Source organism: Passer domesticus, chromosome 21 (assembly GCF_036417665.1).
Source record: "Passer domesticus isolate bPasDom1 chromosome 21, bPasDom1.hap1, whole genome shotgun sequence".
Lineage (NCBI taxonomy): Eukaryota > Metazoa > Chordata > Aves > Passeriformes > Passeridae > Passer > Passer domesticus.
Window position 1 is genome coordinate 7,715,674 of NC_087494.1, and position 19,039 is coordinate 7,734,712.

Below are 19,039 nucleotides of genomic sequence, written 5' to 3' on the forward strand. Positions count from 1 at the left end.
AAGGCAAAGCAAAGTGAAATGTGAAGTTCAAAAGCTTCAAATGCCTATAAAAGGAAACTGCGGAATAATTTCTGGAAAGGCAGCATTGTCAATGATCATGCAGCCCACCCACAGCTGGAGCTGCATCCAGAATTGCTTCTTCCAGCTGTGCAGGAATTCATTTCAGTGGCAAGCACTGTTCCATGATGAACAAATTGTCCCCTAGCTCTGGGCTGAATGGCACCCAGGCTGCAGTACAGATTTGAGGAAGCCTTGTCACTTGTTATTGGCCTCCCAGTGCACTCATCCTTCTGCAAACAAGGTGCAAACAACACAGCTGGGCTGCTGTCCTGGGTAAATATACATACAGACGGTTTTTCCAAATCAGTGCATCTTCTCCCAGTGAAAGACACGAATTCTTCTTACCTATGAAATTGTGATTGAAGACACCTGTGAGCCAGATCTGTGTGAGACTGCAAAGGAGCAAAGCTTTGAGGTTTGGGCACACTTCTCTTTGTTTCTTTTCTCCGGCCTTTTCTGAGCACAGAACACACCTATGTAGAAATCTTTTGACTATACAGGATCTTTTGGATCCATTGTCCCCCAAACAAGTCAACAGGTGGCCCTGTCGTAATGCCAAGTAGCAAAGAGCAGCACAAATGACACCAAGAAAACATGGCCAAAGAGGAAGAGGAGAGGCCCAGTGAGGAGGAAAGGATGTGGTGAGACACCGGCTCATTGAGTGAGCTGCACTCCCACCATCTCTAGGCTAGCAGGACCTGGTCTCACATTCTTCTCCTGGTTTATTTAAATTTAATTTATTTATTTACTTTTTTTTCATCATCAGTATAAAATATATACAATTAAAAATATGTAATCAAGATTTAAAGGTACAATCAAAACACATTTATTCAAAACTACATCTAAGGATCAGAACATATGTACATCTACTACAAAACCTAACATATAAATCCTATTCTTCAAACAATATTCATACAGGCAGCAGCTTCTTCCTGAACTTGGAGAAAAGAGAGCTCTTCTGTACAGCAGGCAAGGACTTTGTGGGTAAGGCACCATGGGAATTGTCCAGAGGAACCTTCTCAGTAAGACTGTAACCAGTCAGACCTGCAAAATGGAGACACAAAGTTTAACAGGGGCCACAATGCAAACCTAAAGCAGATAAAACTCCATATCTCATGGGACAGACTTCCTGCAAACTTCTAAAGAGCTGCACAGGGAAACATGCTCCTGCTGGCAGGCACTTGAGGCAGGACAAGGGAAAACCCTGACCCACTTCCACAGGGCTGCCACAGGAGCACCCTGGCCTCTGGGCTGCCCTGGGACAGCAGGGAGCCCAGAGCCCTGTGCTCTCCAGCAATGGCTCAGCTGCACATGCACCCTCCTGCTCCTCTCCCTGCCCCACAGCTGAGCAGCCCTCCAGCTCCACAGGCACTGGCAGCAGCACAGCTCATTGCAGGGGCACATGCAGGCACAGCTGTTCCCTGGCAATGTGCACAGGCTCTCTGGGCTGCCACAAGACCCTTCCTCCCACCAGAGATTGGCCCAGCTCCCCCTCACCTCTGTGTGAGGCTGAGTCATGATCAGCCTTCACCTTGTCCTCAGTCTGGAGTTGCTTCAGGCCCCCCATGCCATGACTAGGAAGGGCGATGGAGAGAGAGGGGGCAGGTGCACACCCTTCCTTAGCATTTGGTCTCTTTTGGCACAGCTAACAAGGCAGATCTGGAGGTGTCCAACTCAGCACATTGTCATCTCTCTGGAGAACATCATGCCTTCACCAGCCCAACATTTTGGAGAGGTTTTCCCGCACATGTGGAGGTTGGCTGGCAGCACATCTCTTCAGCTTGGTGCCCATCACCTTGTAGAGGGCAGAGGCAAGCTTGGTGGCCACAGTGCGGACATTGGCGCTTCGCACCGGCAGCGCCTTGTTCTCCAGGAAGGACCAGAGCACGGGCAGGGCGTCGTGCTGGACCACTTCAGGGCTCCTGGCATAAACCCACTCCACAAGCACTGCCGGGAGAGAGACACAGCTTCTCAACCACCAGCCTAATGCAAACAGGGATCTACCTCTGCATTTGCTAACTGGAAGCCTTCTGGCTAAGATCAGCAAAATAGCACAGAGCCCCATGATCCAGAAACGGGCAAAGCAGCTGATCATCCTGGAAACAGAACCACCAACCCCTCAGGACTAATTTCTCCAACCACAGCCTTGTCCCTGTGGCAGACATTGTCCCTTTACTAAATTATTGCACAATCACTTTCTGCATGAGCAATGAATGAAATGTCCAATTGCTTTTTATTTCCATTAAGAAGTTGTCTAAACCCACACTGAAGATTTGGAAATGCACCATAGAGAAGAAATGGAGGGATTTCTAATAAAAGGGATGATTCCATTTTCATAACTTTGATGTCAAGTGCCACATGTTTAATCTGGCTCTTCCCTTTGCTCAGTGGCACACTGCAAAGGGCAGGATTAGAACACACCTCAAAACTCCTGCCCACCAGAGACGGCTGCTGCTTGACAGTTGGATTGGAAACATCAGTGACTAGCTGGTGTCTTTGGCAGAATGCTTCTGGGGCTTCCAACAAGCAGCTGTTTCAAACCTCAGGGTGCCTTAGAGAATTATCCAGACCCCATTGCTGTGGCATTTGAGCATCTCCACATTTTAATGCCATTTCCCCTCCCAATGTTAATGGCATTTTTTCTTATAATGTCCACTGAAGTAGGGGCATAGAGAGAGCAAAATGCTACACAAGGGACTGAAATTCATCCAAAACACAAGTATTTTCTCATATTGTCTCTGAAAACTGCTCTCTGCTCATTTTCTGAACCAAACTATGTCACAGACAAAAATTTACTAGCAACAGGCTCCTTGCATGGCAGATTTGGCTGAAAGATCAAATCCTGAAAAGCTCTGGAGACCATTCTTATTTTCTGATCAGGCAAAATGTTATCTAGTAGCCATTTATTATTCTGTGGTGGAAGAGACTTCATTTTCTCTATGCTTTTAATCCACTGGCAGTCATCAATATTAAAACAGCTCCTGAAAGTACCCAAACCCCAATTGTGCTAAGCAGGAAAAGGGTTATGATACCCATTTTAACATGGGAATTCATTTGAGTTTAAATGCAATTAAAGACATTGGTGACTATTGAAGGTAAGGAACAGCTGTCTCTTCCTACTGAATCTCAGAGAGAACATCTACTTTTTCTAAAGTAGTCCTAATTTATGTTTCATTCCTTTATTTGAAAAAGAGATCAAAAGATCTGTAAAACTAAATTCCCTGTTGCTGGAGATCTACTTTTTTCAAAGCTCTTTAAAGGGCCTTTGACATTCCCAATTGCTGAACATGCCCTTTTGAGATTCCCAATGAAGACACAAAGTGTATTAAACCTTGCATTCAAAGATGTTGGCCTAATTAGCAGTGGCTTTAGCCCCAGTTAAAGCAAGGCTATCAATAGTCTGTTCTACTATATATTGGGATTATAATTTTCCCATTCCTTGGCTATTGCTGACATAGCAAGCACCTCTGAGGAATCAATTATCAGCTGCATTTGTAACATTTTGGACAGTGCTGACACAGGCAGACACTGTTTGCACACCCTGAAATGCTCAGTCCAGCGCCACTTTGGCAGCACAGGCAGGGAGCCTCAGCACTCTGCTTCTGCCCCTCTGCCCCCAAAGGCTGCCTTGCACTAAATCCCTGCCTCTAATACAACTGTTGAGTTTTGACCTAAGCTATGACCCCAGGCTCTGCACAGTTCAGCCTCAAAGCTTTCCAAGAGAAAAACAAGAGTTCTGTGAGGACAAAACAAACTGGTCCCCTGAAACAGCATTTGCCACCATTTTCCCGAAAAGACGACAGATGTCCCTGAGCTTCCAAGAGAGGGGCCAGCTGGGGTATTTTGAGTCCCTCCCTTTCCTGGAGCTGGGTTCTGAGATGACCCAGTGGGAGCTCAGCCCCGAGGCCGAGCTCTGCCCCCATCTCAGATGCTGCACAGCTCTGCAGCAGCCAGGGAAACCTGCCAAATACACCTGCCTTGGGCACTGGGCAGGAGGGACAAGCTCAGCACCTCCTGGTTTGGAGGAGCTACTCTGCTGTCTGTTCACAGGCATTGCCTGTAAATACTCCCTGGGAAGACCTCTTGGCTTACAAGGGGAGGCCATACCTGTGATACACTCCGTGACATCCAGCAGAGCTTGGCCACTCAGGTGATTCCACTGGTAGCTGAACTCTTTCAGCAGTGATACTTTATCTACAAGTGAAACACATGTTTCTGCTCACTTTTCTGAGACCATAGGAGAAAGGACAGTGCAGAGGGAAAGGGTAGGGGCAACCCCATTCTATAAAATAAAGTACATTTCTGCTGGTTTTTGAATCCTTTTCTTCTTTCCTTCCAGCCTGCTTGGCAGGGATTTAAATTGCAAAAGAAAAGCTCTCCTTTCACATTTGTAAATGCAAAGTTGTCTGCTGTATCAGGAGCTATGTTAAAACATTTCCTATCAGGGACCTCAAGAGTTCAGTCACATGTAAGTAGTGAAATGGTTTTGCATCCCAGAGCAAAAAGGAAGAACCCCATACTTGGGACACAGAAAGGCACCGAGTCAGGCAGTTCCTGAGTTCACAGAGCAGCTGAGGAGGAGAAAGTTGCAGCTCCCCTTGAAGACCTGCCTCTTCAACACTCCTATTTTCAGGCACATTTCCCCAGTGTGGCATTTTCGGAGCTGACATAAATCTGTGTGGCAAAGGAATTTAGAGCAGCCTTTGCCTATGTAGTTAACTGCTGTAGACATCTTGCCCCATGCAAAACAACATGTGGAACAAGGCACCATTGACAGCTGGGTTTATACCTATTTGTTATAAAGAAATGAACTTGGCAAATCCTAAGTTCCCCTTTGAAAATAGAAGACAAAGAAGAAAAGGAGAAAATAGGCAGCTAATGCCTATCATGTAGAGCATTCCCGGTGGCTGCTCTGCAGGAGCTCTGATGGGTCAGTCTCCCTTCATGCCAAGAGCAAAGCTATTCATTTGGGAAGTCAAACGGGGCCCAAGCAAACTCCAAACCCCCTTTGCCTCTGAACTGTAGCAAAGCTGTAGTCTGGGACTTGCTCTTCAGACAGGCAGAATAGAGCCAAGGGCTCCTGGGACTTTTGGGAAATGCTGATCACGTTCAAGCCTGTTGGGGGACTGGTGCATAAGGACTGCACCTGCACAGCTTCTGGGGGATGCCAGCTGGAGCTTTCCACAGACAACAGCAGCTACCAAGGCACTCAGCACTCTCTTGTGTCGGAGAGACAGAGACACAGGTGAGGAGAGTCCATGCCAGGGCTCAGCCTTACCTAAATGAGCAATGGATTCGTCCAGCGCTTTCACAGCTGCGGCACGAACCCTGGAGTCCTTGGAGTTCAGGTTCTTTGTTATTCCTTCCACCAAACCAATGATCACCAGGTTCAAGGCATCTTTCAGGACGCCTGTGATTTCAGCCAGCACATCCAGTGCCTTCTGCTTCACTTTCTTGTGGCTGTCAGATATTCTCAGGACAAAATATTCAAAAATCTGTGAAGAGAACAAAGAACATGAAAGCTGAATTCACATGTCCTTGTTTGAAGAGTGGATGTAGCAGTCAGCAATGTAAAAGATGAGAGTGATCCTTTCTGTCAGGTCAGCACTTGCTTGCACAATTTCACTCTTTTCCTGTGGGCGACTCACTGGAATGGTGGAACAACCTCATGCTGGTTGAAAGATTTTCTTCTGTTTTTAAGAGGTTTGGTTGGGGACAGAATAGTTCCTATGGCATTTCTCTCCATCTAGAAATCATTAAATCCATTCCATTTATTCATGCTAAAGACTACCTTTGCTTTAGAAGTATGGAAGCAGATGTTTACAATGCCCGGTTTTCTATACAGTTGCCTCAAGTACTGAGGGCAATTAGGATTTTGCCAAAACTATGGCTGGAGGAGATCTAAGTTTTCTTTTGTTTGTCTCAGCGGCAGTATCTGGAGAAGTGCAGGGCTCTGATCAACTCTTCCAGGATGCAGACCATTTCTCTAAGCAACAGGTAGACTTCTGGAATTTAATGAGCTGTACAGCCCTCATTAGAGCAGGTTCAGTCCCTTGACAGACACATCATCAGGCACCTTTTCTTGGAGAAAGGGGAATAGCAGCTACTGGGAGGAGATGGCAGATATGAGTCCTTAGCTGTTTTCCTCCTTTTCCAAACAGAAAAAAAGACCCCTCAAGAAGGGTGAGAACTGTCTTTACCAAGAGGAATAGGAACAAGGATGGAAATGAGAGCCAGAGTTGTGCCTGTGCAAGGCTAGATGGAGTATATGGAAGTATTCTTAAAAAAAACCCTGGGTTTAAACCAACCCAGTCTGATCTTCTCTTCCCTAGGTAAACCTATTTTTGGTCGAGAGAATAATTGCCATGCTTTCAGTGGCTGGATTGCCTTCACTTAACCCAGCTGGGAGTAGGAGAGAGCAGCAGTCACACCAGCAGAAAATTCTGTCATCATCTGATGAACAGCATCAATAGGCAGCTGCCAGACGTATACAGCTGGACTGAAATAACTTGTCCTGAAGCCTGGACCTGAATTAAATTTGCCTGGGTAAGAGGGACCAGCATGTCCCAAACAGCCAGGATGGAGTGCCAAGACACACTGAATTAACTTTACTGCTACAGGCTTAGGAAAGGAGCTAAAGGAAAGGAGCAATGAAGATACCCTACATACTTGGACAATGTTAGTGGAGATGAGCTGGGGGCTAGTTTTGCACAGGTCTTGGAGGAGTGACACTCCTTCCATGCACGTCTGAAACCCCTTGGCCTCCAGGAGATTGTAAAGCTTCTGGAGCAGCTCCGTTTCTTCCTCAACCGGAGGTAACGTGACCTGGGCTTGTGCACGGTGTAGGAGGCATCCATCAGAGGTAGATTTCACCCTGGAAAATAAAACCAAATGAGGACCTGTTGGTGATAATACCTTCAGTTAATTGTGAGCAAAACATCTTCAGTAGCTTTTCTAATGATGTGATTTCAAGCTGGAAAGTCATGAGGCTCTGAAAAACAATGTGGACCTAATGACAATCATTTTGGGAGACAATCTGCAAGGAACATTCTTGCCAGTGCTCACTCAGGAAAAGCAAGGATAAGATGCATCTGATCTATCTTCAGATGGCTGCCAAGGCACACAGGTCACATTGCTTTGTGGAGAAAGAGACACACTACTTCCAAGTTTAAATGCCTCCTCATATGGGACGTGTGTGTCTTATAATATGGAAACTCATCACTTTGGAGAAGTGTCTCTACAACCAGGCATGACAATCTGCAAAAATAGCTCAGATGCATCTGAACAGATGAACAGGGCCATATGTGAAGGATTCAGAAAACCAGTAACAGAGATAAAAACAGAAGCCAGACACCCCAGAACTATGCTCACATTTCATTTGCTTCCCTAGAGACTAGATCCACAGCTTAACAACCCCACTGGGAACAATTCTCCTGGATCAACCTGTCTCTTCCATGAGCATGGAAAGATGCTAGCTATGCTACTGAGGCATGTGGTCACTTTCCTGCCACCGTTTAGCGTGACAGAGCTAAATAAATCCCCTCTGTGATCAGAGGAGAACAGGTACAAGTAGCTCTGCAACTGCCATGAAGAGACAGCAAGGACCAAATTCCTGTCTTAATTGCTGATTGCAGCACAGGACGAAATAAACCAAACATGCTGTCTCCATCAAGCAAATCCTATGAAGGACAGGAATATCAAGACAAAAAGTCCACATTGAGACACCTGTTGCCTGAAGTTGATCAGGAATTGCTTTGCTACTTACTACTCAAACTTGATACTGTTTCAGGGTAAGAAAACCATGATTCAGCCAGGCCAAACCACATGCATGAGAACTGCATCTTTGTGGAATGGCATCCTGCTTCTAGACACCCCTGTGGAAAAGACTCCACTCAGATGAAAAAAAAAGCCCTGGTTGAATTTCCTTGTCCCAAGTCAGGCAGCAAAAACTTGGCCCTGTCACAGCCTCCATACCACTGCCCTTGCCACTGCACTGGATCGTCTGAGCTGTAACCAATGGGGTCTTCTTGTCTCCCAATTTTTGTGAAAACCCCTCCAGAGAAGTTGTGTTCAGCCTAATGCAGAAGTAGACTTTTTTTATCATAGAGCATTTGTAGGGAAAGAGAACAATCTGTGTCACTGGCCATCTCTGCCAGAAAGATTTTCCTGAGGAAGAGGCATGTGAAGCTTGTCATGTGCTTTGTCACATCTGAATAAAGTGCTCAGTACTGTTTGCTAGAAGACAATGTGGCCTGGGGCTTCTTGGAGCCATCGTTCCTCTTCTTCACCAGCTCCTTCACAGATGGGCATTCAGTCTTCTGGTTTTCCATCCCCTACAAAGACATAGAGAAACACCATCAATCTTTAGAGAATAAAATAGGAAATTCCCTGCTTAAAACACAAGTTAGAACCAGGATCACTGCTACCAAGGCTTAGGGAAACATTTCCTAACTTACAGATGGAAACAGGCCAGGGATTCAGTGATGCCAACTCTTTGTTTTCAATAGCCCAAGGCAGGCTATGGGTGCTACCAGACTGAGCAGCAGTCTAAAATCCCAAATTCATTAGTCTTGAGCATAAATGGGAATAATGCAAACTGGCAGGCAACGAGTGTTCGTAAACAACAGAAGCAACAGAAAAATCTGGACTCTTTGGGGGTTGGACCATTGTGTTGGAAGGATTTGGTTCAACACTCACTCTCCCTCTGCCTGAACAAAGGCATGCTCCCTTCTGTAATGTCGATAAAAAAAAATAAATCCCTCCTCCAAAAAAAAAAAAACCCAAAGGAGTTTCCACTGGATGCTGCTGAATTCACCAAGTTTCTTCCAGTTCCACAGGGCTTGACAGCAGGGCACTATCCCAAAAGACTGTAATTGTAGTAACTAGGATTGATTTGGCCATCTTTTGTAAATTTGGAAATTTTTAGTACTACTATTTCCAGTATCTTTTGCAAAGACTCTGTTCTTTTCAGAAGCACTATTCTCACTTAATTGCTTTACTGGGGACAGAATAGGGAGAGCATGGTGGGGGCTTACACTTAAATGTAAACCCATTTGCTCTCTTTCCCTTTCTTCTTTGTGAATGATATTGAAAATATTCCAAACCCCACTTTTTCCCTAATAACATCAATTTCTTTGTGGTCTGCAGATGAACAGGCTGAGGATTAACAGCTCATTCCCAGGAGAAAAATTATTCAGTAGAAGAGGAATGAGATCAAGACAGATTGGGGATGTTTGATCTCATATTAGCAGTGGCAATACTTGTACAAAGGAGTCATTTCTCCTGCGAAACACTTACTTTCTTCTTCATTCTTGTCAGAATATCTTCCAGGTCACTGGTGGAAAGAGATCGCTCCAAAAGCATTTTAAATTTTTGATGATTGAGCAACATCTTCACCATCTCCTGTCCATAATGCCTAAGGAAGGAAGGGAGGGAGGGAGGAAAGGAAAGAAAAGAAAAGTGAACAAAGAAAGGAAGAGTGTGAACAGAAGAGGCTTATACCTTAAACTCATCATGTGCAATCCTTGCACAGGAAGGCATTACCTACTCAGCAAAGAGGGAGATTTGCCTCCACTTGACACTGCACCATGCTGTCAGGTGAACACAGGAGGCAAAAGGAGAATGTGGGCAACAGAAAAATACCATTTCACTCTGAAACTGTGGGTGTGCTCCTGTGGGATCAAAGGATCCCAGAGAACAAGCAAAACACATCTGCTTTGTTGTCAGAGCCTATTAGCAGTGTCTTGCTGCCATTGCACAATAATTTGCCTTTCTTTAACTGGCAGGGAAGCCAGGACAAAACACCTCCTGCATCCTATTGATTATTCTATACTATATGTATGCACAGGGGCAGCTAGTTGCTCTGGTGTTGTTGGCAGCTATTAATGGGAATTTCATCATCAGAGTAAGGGAACTTTGGTGGTTTGGGTTGATTTTGCCACTAGGAAGCCACAGTTTTCTTCAAGAAGAAATTTGGAGGTCACTGAGCCACAGATAACAGCATTCTAGAAATCTGCAGACCAAGTTCAGAAAGACTGAATATGTTGGCTAAAGACCCCTGAAATATTTATAGGAATGTATTAAATTAATGAAAAACAAATGTTTGGGATCCTTCAGTAATGAATATTAGCCAACACTTTGGCTTTGTGTTGTGCACCTAAAGACAATGAAAACTGTTGGACTGGCTCATCTGAGCTCTTTTGATCTCAGTAAAGAATCCTTCAAGCCACAGGAAGTTGGCAATGCTCATTTCTGCTGGCCAACCTCAGGTTACCCAGTACAGTCATTTGCCCAGGCAAGCCAGAGCAATGGTCACAGCACCAAGGCTGACAGAGCTCCAGAAGCCTTTGGACAATGCTCTCAAGCACATGCAGTGACTCCTGGGGTCACTGCATATGGCCAGGAGTGTGACTGGATGACCCTGATGGGTCCCTTCCAACTCAGCATATTCCATGCTTCTATGAGCCTTATTCACACAGTGAGGGAACTTCATATTTCCTTTAGTTTCCACTCTTGTGGGGTTTTACCTTTATAGCCAGGCACAAAAGGCTTTTCCTGTTTTAGGAGGTGAAATGAAGATCATTACCTTGTGTCCTTGTGACAGTCCTGAGCAAGCTTCCCTGCCACGTGTGCCAGCCTCTCAGCCCTGGCTGTGCCTGCCAGCTTTGTGACTCCAATTCTCTCCATCAGGGACAGGAGGAGCTCGGCCCCACACTTCCGCACCTGGGCGTGGCGGCTCCTGGGAAGGAGAGAGCAAACCCTGGGGCACAGGGAGAAGCAGCAGCAGCAGCACAGGCCTTGGCCAGAGCCTGCTCCCTGTCCTTACTGGGGGAAGGAGGCCTGGCTTCTCCCTGCAACTTTAGACACCGCTAGAAGGTTCTGAACTCAGGTAAACACAAAGCTAGCATTGTACAGAAGGACTGCCTGCAAGGCAGAGGGAGGAATTCAGTCTCCCTGCACTCTCTGATACCCAGCTCCTTTCACAGTATTTACTCTGAGAAAGATTAAGGAAATAGATTACACATTAATGATTTAGAAATTAAAGACACTTCATGCTGACCCATCAGAGGGCACCCAGTACACAGAGCTGCAGCGGGAGTGAGGCACTTTCCACCCATGATCCCCAAATCTGCAGACCTTTGGAAAAAAACAAATGCAGGGAAAACATGTTGTGGGCCATGAAGTTGCAGAATATCCAGCAATGCAGCCTGTTTCTTCTGTGAGGCTTGGCAATGGATACATCTGAATGTTTTACCCTATTCCAAAGCTGAGGAAAGGAGGGACAGGCACTTTAGCCAGGTTGTCCTGTTCTAGAGAGTGTCTCTTGGGAACTACCAGGCCCAGCACCAACATTTAAGGCAGCATGTGCTTCAACTGTCCCATGGCAGTCAGGCTGTGAAGGTGCCTTTAAAGTGATTCATCATCCCAAGGCTAACATGAAACATGAGTTTGAATAGAAAGTAGAGTTCTATGGCCAGGACAGTCATACAAGACTCCTTTTGGCAGGAGCTGCACCTGCTGTGCAGGCTGTGCCACACCCAGCAGATTGTCCCCCGTGTGCTCCACGCCCCAGCAAGTACCCTCCTCCTTTCTCAAGCTAATGGCATCATGAGGAGACATGGCTTTCCCAGGGCCCCTGTGGTTAGTGCTGTGAAATACCAAACACCACTCACAGCTGCAATTGCAATTGTCCCTCTTGCCACAAAAGCACAAGGCTCTATCCTCAGCCTTTGCAGGCACTTTCACTTCCCCACCAGTCACCACAGCTAGGAAAATCTGACAGCCTGGGAGAACTCCAGGAAGCAGCAGGAAGCTGAGTCAGAGGACCTTTCATTTGGGTATCAGGAAAAAGGTTTTTCACCCTGAGGGTGGTTGGGCACTGGAACAGGCTCCCAGGGCAGTGGTCACAGCACCAAGCCTGACAGAGTTGAAGAAACATTTGGACAACAATCTCAGGCACTTGGTGTGACCCTTGGGCTGTTCTGTGCAAGGCCAGGAGTGGACTCAATGGTCCTGATGGGCCCCTTCCAACTCCCCATATTCTAAAGTTCTGGGATTCTGAGAACTAATAGGCTGCAGGAGGGCAGAAACAGGTGACAAGAAGAGAGAAATGATGTTGATTGGAGAATGAAGTCACTGAGTTCACAGAAGATGCAGCATACAGGACCCTTCCCTCCCACCATTCCCATTCTCTGTCTCATCCCTTCTCCCTCCCACACACTAGAAGGTGAAGAATGTCACTAAAAGAAGAACAACCTACTTGACTCCCATGTCCATGAGAGCAGTCATTGCTCGTGCAGGAGTCACATTCTCCACCATGATCCCCAGGGTCTGACTGGCTGCTTTCTGAACAAATTCTGGGGAGTTGGACACCATCTGCAGAAGGACCCGAGCAACCTCATCCACCTCAGAGTCCATGTTCTTCTTCAAGGTCACAAAGAGCTCTCCCAGAGTGACAATTGCAGAGTAGGACACCTTGGAACGGAGGTTGGCCACCTGGACAAGTAATGAGGGGAAACATAAGAATCACCTTGAAAAGAAAACCAGTTGCCTTCAACAGAAGTCCCAGAAAATGACAACACATCCCACTGTGTCCAGAGAAACATCAAAGTACAGTAAGAGCAGGAGAGCACAAGCACAGAAAGGCTTTTACTCTGGCACCAATTTCTGGTCTCAGACTTGCTTACTACAGGCCTAAAAAAAAAATTTCATTAAAGTGTTCTACTTAACCCTTCTAAAATGTTCATAGCTTTGATTTTAAGCCCTTTGACTAGAAAACTGAAGCAAGGGCTGCTTTCAAATCATAAAAGCACAAATAATAAAGATAGAAGAGTCAGGTGCTCCTGTTCAAAAAACAACACCAGCAGCTGAAGCACTCAGCCAGGGAACAGAAAACACAGGCACACACCCAGAGACCAATTTGCAGTGTTGAATTACAGCTTGGGCAGAGACTGGGACTCTGGCAAATAACCTCATTAGTGTCTCAGTTTCTGCATTTGCACATTGCATTATAAATGCACCACACTCAAAGACAAGTGTCAGATACCCAACTTACCAGTAAATACAGCTACATGTACCCACAGATCCTACAGATAGCTGACAGAAATTAGAAATAGAAGGTCTAAAAGCAGAAATGAAGGCAGACCCTGAGCACACATGGAGATGAACAAGCACATACCTACTCTACACACCATGTATGAAGTATGTGGGACAATTCAGAACAATGTTCTCACCTTGTTGGTAACTGCCAAGCAAATGTCATGAAGTCTACACAGCAGGACCTCTGAATGGGACCCAGCCAGGTGTTTGATGTTGTAGAGTCCCTCCTCCTTCAGCTCCCTGAAAGGCAGAAGATTATTTTTTTCTCTCCACCAAGGCAGCACCTGCTGAGATTATCAGGCTGGCAGCTCAGTCAAACAATGGGAGGTGCTTTTCAAGGAGTACTTAATTTAGTTATGGAAAAGGTTGCCACAGGATGATGTGGCTGTCAAAAGCCTACAGAAATCCAAGAGGTGAATAGAGGGGTTTCAGAGTGGCCATTTAAGCAGACAGCCTTTCTGAAATCTCTGGCACATGATGCCCCCCTGGCACTGCTTCCTAGAAGCTGTAGACCAGACCAAGCTGCTGTTTCTTGTCACCTCCCTGTGCCTGTCCCTGAGACACAGTCCCACCGAGCTGTTATTGGGGCATTTTCCTTTTTTGTCAGCCCCAGCAGGCAGTTCAGCACTGAGAGTCTGCACTGGCACTCTGGAGCTGAGTTTCCCCTCTGCCATCTAGGCCTCTCTGTCACCCGCTCCACTCCACCTCACACATTCCTCAAAAAAGCAGCAGGATGTCCCAGAAGATTCCACCCCTGAGCAAGAACTGTTGAAACTCTGGCTTTTCCCAAAACCCCCTACCTAAAACAACCCCCACAACAGCAACATGTTATTTAAAAGGTGCAAACAACTCTGTCTCTCAGCACTTTGTGCAGGGCCTCAGCTACAGGCAGGAATGTGAGGCATCAGGGCTGCAGCACAGGGCTGGCGACTGATCCCACAGGCACCCCTGAGCATCATCTGGATCCCCCACACCTGCAGAAGCTCTCTGCACCTCACAGGGCACCCATGAGAAATGGGGAAGAGAAAGCAGAAGAGAAAGGACAAAACAAAGGTGACTGCACAAGGAGATGCATTGTGGCAGATTTTTCATGCTCATCCCAGTGTGTATGGAGTCCTTACCCCTGTGTGAATGAAGCATCTACCAGGGAGAGATCAAAAGGACATTAAAAAGGAAACCAATATCACCTAACATTTGTAGGGTTATCACCTCTGGGCCTCCTTCTGCCTGTGTATAATTTTGGGACACATGGTGAGTGTTGACAAAACATCTCAGGCCCATATGAAGCAGTAAGAAGGAAAAAGTTGAATTCCAAAAGTGCAAGATTCCTAGAGGATTTCATTTCTTTTTCCTTCTCTTCTGCCATGAGCCCTTCAGGAGTAATGGCAGGCTGAGGGACTGGACAGCACAAGTCCCTGGAGGAACTCCCTGGAGCTGCTTCTGGGACTCCCATGCAGGAGGTCACAGGGAGACGCTGTCACCTGCCATTGCTGTCAGCAGTGGGGGCAGAGAGGAATCTTACTCAGTCCCACTGGGCCAGTGGCCCAAGGCACCCAAATCTCTACACTCAAAACTTCTGCCATCCCCTCAAGGTTTCCTTTGCAGCTCCATGGAGCAACAGGCAAAGCAAGGAAACAGCACGGAGCTGCTGCAGCTGGAGCAGTGCTGCAGAGCAAGGCCAAGAAAAGGCTGCTCTCAAATCTTTATCCTCTCACTGCTCTGGAGTGCCCTTTGTCCACTCTGGGCTCTCAGGGGCTCAGAGGCACTAGCAAGACACAATTCTAACCTACCTTAATGCCAAGAGGGACACAGAGTGAACAAGGCCTTTCTTACCAGTCATCGCTGCCGAGCAAGGAGAGTGCCTCCAGCAAGGAGTGCTGTGGGTCTGGAGAGGCTCTGTCCTTCTGCCCATGCCCACGGAGTGGCTCCTCTCGGCGCTGGGCACCAGTGGCCGTCTGCGAGGTCACTGCAAGGAGAGGGTCGGCCATGGGCGCTGCGGCCCGGGCAAGGCACCCCGCCATGGAGCGGCCTGCAGCCCCATCTCCCAGCCAGGGTTCCCTGTGGTGCCAGCTGGCACTGGCTCAGAGACTTCCCTGCTCTCTGGCTCCTGGGGCTCCTTGCTTTCTCCCAGCCCCCCAGCTGGGCACAGCTCCAGGCTAAACCTGACAATTGCCCCGCAGCCCCAGCTCCCCAGGGCCACAGGTGCCACGGCCAGCGGCAGGTTCCTGCGGCCGCAGAGCTCCCGCTCCCTGCCAGACAGCGCTGAGCAGCAGCACTCGCTGCCCAGGAGGGAACCCCTCAGTGCCCCTCTTGTCTCAGCACCCTGATTTCCCCAGCCCTGAGGACAGGGGCCCTCTGCAGCTCCCTGAGGAGAGACCTGCAGCTGCCTGGAGACAGCACCAAGCCAAGCCTGAACAGGCCAGCCCTGCTGGGCCCGGCTCAATCCCCACGGAGCAGCTACCAGGGAACAGCCATACCTGACCCTTCCCACCTGACAGCGCCTCTGTTCCCACGGACTGCAAATATTCTAGACAGCAGGCAGCTGAGTGCACATACATTTTAGTATCCCTACTATTGGGAAGGGAGTACTTTATGGATGTTGTTCTTTCCAAACATCATCAATCTGTACTCTTTCAGAGGTGCACACTGCCTGTATTTCAAAGATGCTGAGGTGAAATTGGTCATCTAATGGGTGTGTTTGCAAACTCAGTAGGTTCTAAGCTTTCTCTGGTGGAAAAATGTAATTTCCAGACTAGACAGTTGATTAAAAAGGTTTCCAAATGCACTCTGAGGATAAAAATATGCAAATGCAGATCCACGTTGTTGGCAGACACACTCTCTTGTTGATCAGTTGACCTGGGTTTGCCTTAATTAAATTTTATGGTAAGGAAAAAAACTTACAGGGTATGAAGAAAATCAGATGATAAATGCATTTCTTATGAAACCCATTTGTCATCAAAAGCACTGTCAATCAAAAATTTCATGTTGTGCACTAAAAAGCTCATTTTCTAATGTGTAGATGAAAACATTTCAGCTGTCTACAATGATGGATTATAAATATTGCACAGAATCTTGATGAACTGCCCTAGACTTTAGAGGGTTTTTGTGCTACCTTGCATATTCTCACCAAGTATGGAGGAACCATAACAAGAAAAATATTCAGACAGGAGCTAATCTGGATGTCACTGAGGTACCCCAGCCACTGACACCAGTGATGTCACTGGAGAAGTATGTAGGCATACACATCTGGATTCAGTATGAATGGAGAGCCACCTCGGCCTAGCTCTGGTCAATTCTGAACATGGAAGTAGTATCACTAGAAAAGAGCATTGAAGTATCACTCCTAGCTGCCATCTTCTTATCTCACCCTGCTTGGGATCACAGCACAGGCAGGCTGCCCACAAAGGAGAGACAAGAGCCACTAGGGACTGTCTGCTGTGTATTTCCTGCAGGCAGCAAACAGCCTGGGAGCAGCAGGCAGCCCCTCCTGGTGTCATCGGCTGCACATGGCTGCTGTATTTGCTGGGTGACACAGGAGGCACTGCTTGTTCCCTCTTGGCACTGCAGGCTGTGGGATGGCAGCAGCGAGGAGCCTTCGGGCACTTCTGGGAGCAGCAGCAGCACGACTGCACCAAACTGCTGACTGCCCTGCAGAGACAGCCCTTGCTGGGATAGCAGAAAAGCTGGCTGCAGAACTGGACAGCAGCACAGGCAGAGGGCCAGATGGTGAGTGAGCAACTGATGGTGGTGGTTCTCGCAGGTGCACGGTGAGCACACCCTGGCAGACTGCCCTGCAGCTCACCCTGCAGCCACCAGTGCTGTCTCCTGGCACCAGTGCTGTAGTTTGGACTATCAGGATGGGCAAAAGCCAGAGCTCAGGCCTTTACACTACTTGATTCAGCTCAACTTTCCAACAGAGCTCTAAGAACCACTGCTCCAGCACTCCCAAGCTGGAGTAACTCAAAAGTAGATTTGCTGTTCATTCTCAGGACAGACTACGGACCCAAGATCCCAGCTGTGCTGGCTGAGGCAGGAGGCAGTTTGTACTCCTTGTGCAAGGGAAACCCTGTGTGGAGAAAGCTGCCATGGAGCAGGCTTACCTGAGGAGCTGCGTGGGAAGCTGCCATCCCCATGGATGATGGGCCTATTGGGCAGTAGGGACACATTGTCCTGCTTCCTCAAGACCTTCTTCTTCAAGGCACTACCAGGCTGTTTTCTCTGCACTCTAGAAGCTGTGCCATCAACAGGTGGTAGGCTAAAGCCTGCAGGGACCAAAGAGGAGCTTCTAAGTGCAAGGCACTAGACAGGGTGATGATGGAAAGGGCGAGAAAACTTGCCAGAGCTGGGTAACATCTCTTTGTTATCCCAAAGAACTTCACATATAACAATGGCACACTAATATGGGAAAAAGAATCACAGATTCCTAGAAGAGTTTGGGTTGGAAGGCACCTTTAGGCACCATCTAGTCCAACCCCTGTGAGCAGGGACATCTTCATCCTGATCCGGTTCCCCAGGGCCCCATGTAAGCTGGCCTTGAACACCTTCAAGGATGGACCAACAACAGCTTCTCTGGGCAAACCCTTCCAGCTTTTAATCCCCTTCCTTTAAAAAAAATATCTCTAATATCTACTTTAAATCTACTCTCTTCTAGCTTCAAACCAAATTGCAGCAATGCTTCCCCTAAGAAACAAGGAAACCCAGTACTGCTTTGTTTTTGTTTTCCTGTTCCAGAGGCTGGCAGGGGAAGTTACCAGAGAAAGTGCAGATAACCTTGCGTGCTGCCCTGGGGCTGAGTGCTGCCTCCTGAGGGCCCTGCTGCCGCCCTCGGGCAGCGCTCACAGCCCTGCAGGCAGAGCCCCTCGGCCAGGATTCAGTCGGGAACGCTGCTTGCTCCCAGGGCTACAGCAGAAGCACTGCCTGGGGGCTTCAGCACAGCTCTACAGCACCAGCTCCTCAGCAGGGAGTGGCAGGAGAAGGATCTCTGGTGCCTTCATGAGAAGGAGTTGCATTTTGTTTTTTCCCGGTTGCACACTGGTTGAAAAGCATTCTTTTGGACTCACCTTGCCTGGAGGCTGCTCTCCAGGAGAGAGTCTGAAGCTCTAGTGTGCTTTGCAAGACAGAATTTTCTACTCTGAAAGACTTCAGAGGTGAAGGGGGGAAACTAATATTCTGTTACTGACTCACTGAGGCCATAAGCAAGACACTTCATGCCCCTGTATTTTTCTTTCAGAAACAGAATTAAATCCCAAGCAAGCTTCCACTCAAATGCAAGTGGAACGGTCCCCCAGTCTGATTGCAACACTGTGCAAAGGGCAAGCAAGTGGTCAAAAAGGACCACCACAAGTGTAGCCACCACTTACTTGCTTCAGCTTCATCCCCGGGCTCAACTGTCTCCAGAATGGGCTGCAAGGATGTTTTCCTTTGCCTCCTTTTCTTCATCTCTCTCTCCAAAAGCTCTGCGTCCTTCCGCTCTAAGTTCTTTTGAGCCAACATGCACAATGCAGCACGGATCTAGGTGCAATGGAAATGCATCATAGACTGTAAGGAGAGATACATCAACCAGACACAACATCTCCTCAGGAGCACAGAGTCCACAGAGTGCCATAGGTTTCAATGCAGCTCCATATCCATTCCAAAAGTTTCAGAGGAATGTCTCCCGTCCTCACCTTGGCAATTACACACAGCCAGGTGGAACACTTCCGTGCCACAACCTTACACTGCTCCAACTGCAGCCTATGTCAGGAAGCCCTGCTTGAAGCATGAAGGTCATAGGAGTGCTCCAAGACAGAGGAAGAGCTGACACGGCCGGTGAGCAGGCAGTTCAGTTCCTACAGGCCATGGCAGGAGAATGAAAACCATGTGCAATATCCAGCAAGGAGGG

At 47.6% G+C, this 19,039-nt stretch overlaps 1 protein-coding gene across 1 annotated transcript; it reads right to left on the minus strand.

Annotated features, from left to right (window-relative positions):
• Positions 1–870: 870 nt before the first annotated feature.
• LOC135284531 (TOG array regulator of axonemal microtubules protein 2-like) lies at positions 871–11,412 on the minus strand. Its single transcript, XM_064396085.1, has 8 exons — positions 11,315–11,412; positions 10,646–10,798; positions 9,358–9,475; positions 8,290–8,393; positions 6,730–6,934; positions 5,339–5,555; positions 1,558–4,254; positions 871–1,104 (listed from the first exon to the last, which is right to left on the minus strand). The coding sequence occupies exons 1-7, from the start codon at positions 11,410–11,412 to the stop codon at positions 3,767–3,769; spliced, it is 1,383 nt and encodes a 460-aa protein (XP_064252155.1). The 3' UTR covers positions 871–1,104; positions 1,558–3,766.
• Positions 11,413–19,039: the final 7,627 nt, after the last annotated feature.

Bases quoted from the DNA above. Each gene is read 5' to 3' on its own strand.
- LOC135284531 (XM_064396085.1), bottom strand. From the start codon at position 11,412: ATGTTGGTGCTGGGCCTGGTAGTTCCCAAGAGACACTCTCTAGAACAG. The intron at 9,476-10,645 runs GTAATGATCTTC...TTCCTTCCTTAG, and splicing joins GACTGTCACAAGGACACAAG to GCATTATGGACAGGAGATGG. The intron at 6,935-8,289 runs GTACTGAGCACT...TTTATTTTCCAG, and splicing joins ACATTGTCTTCTAGCAAACA to GGTGAAATCTACCTCTGATG.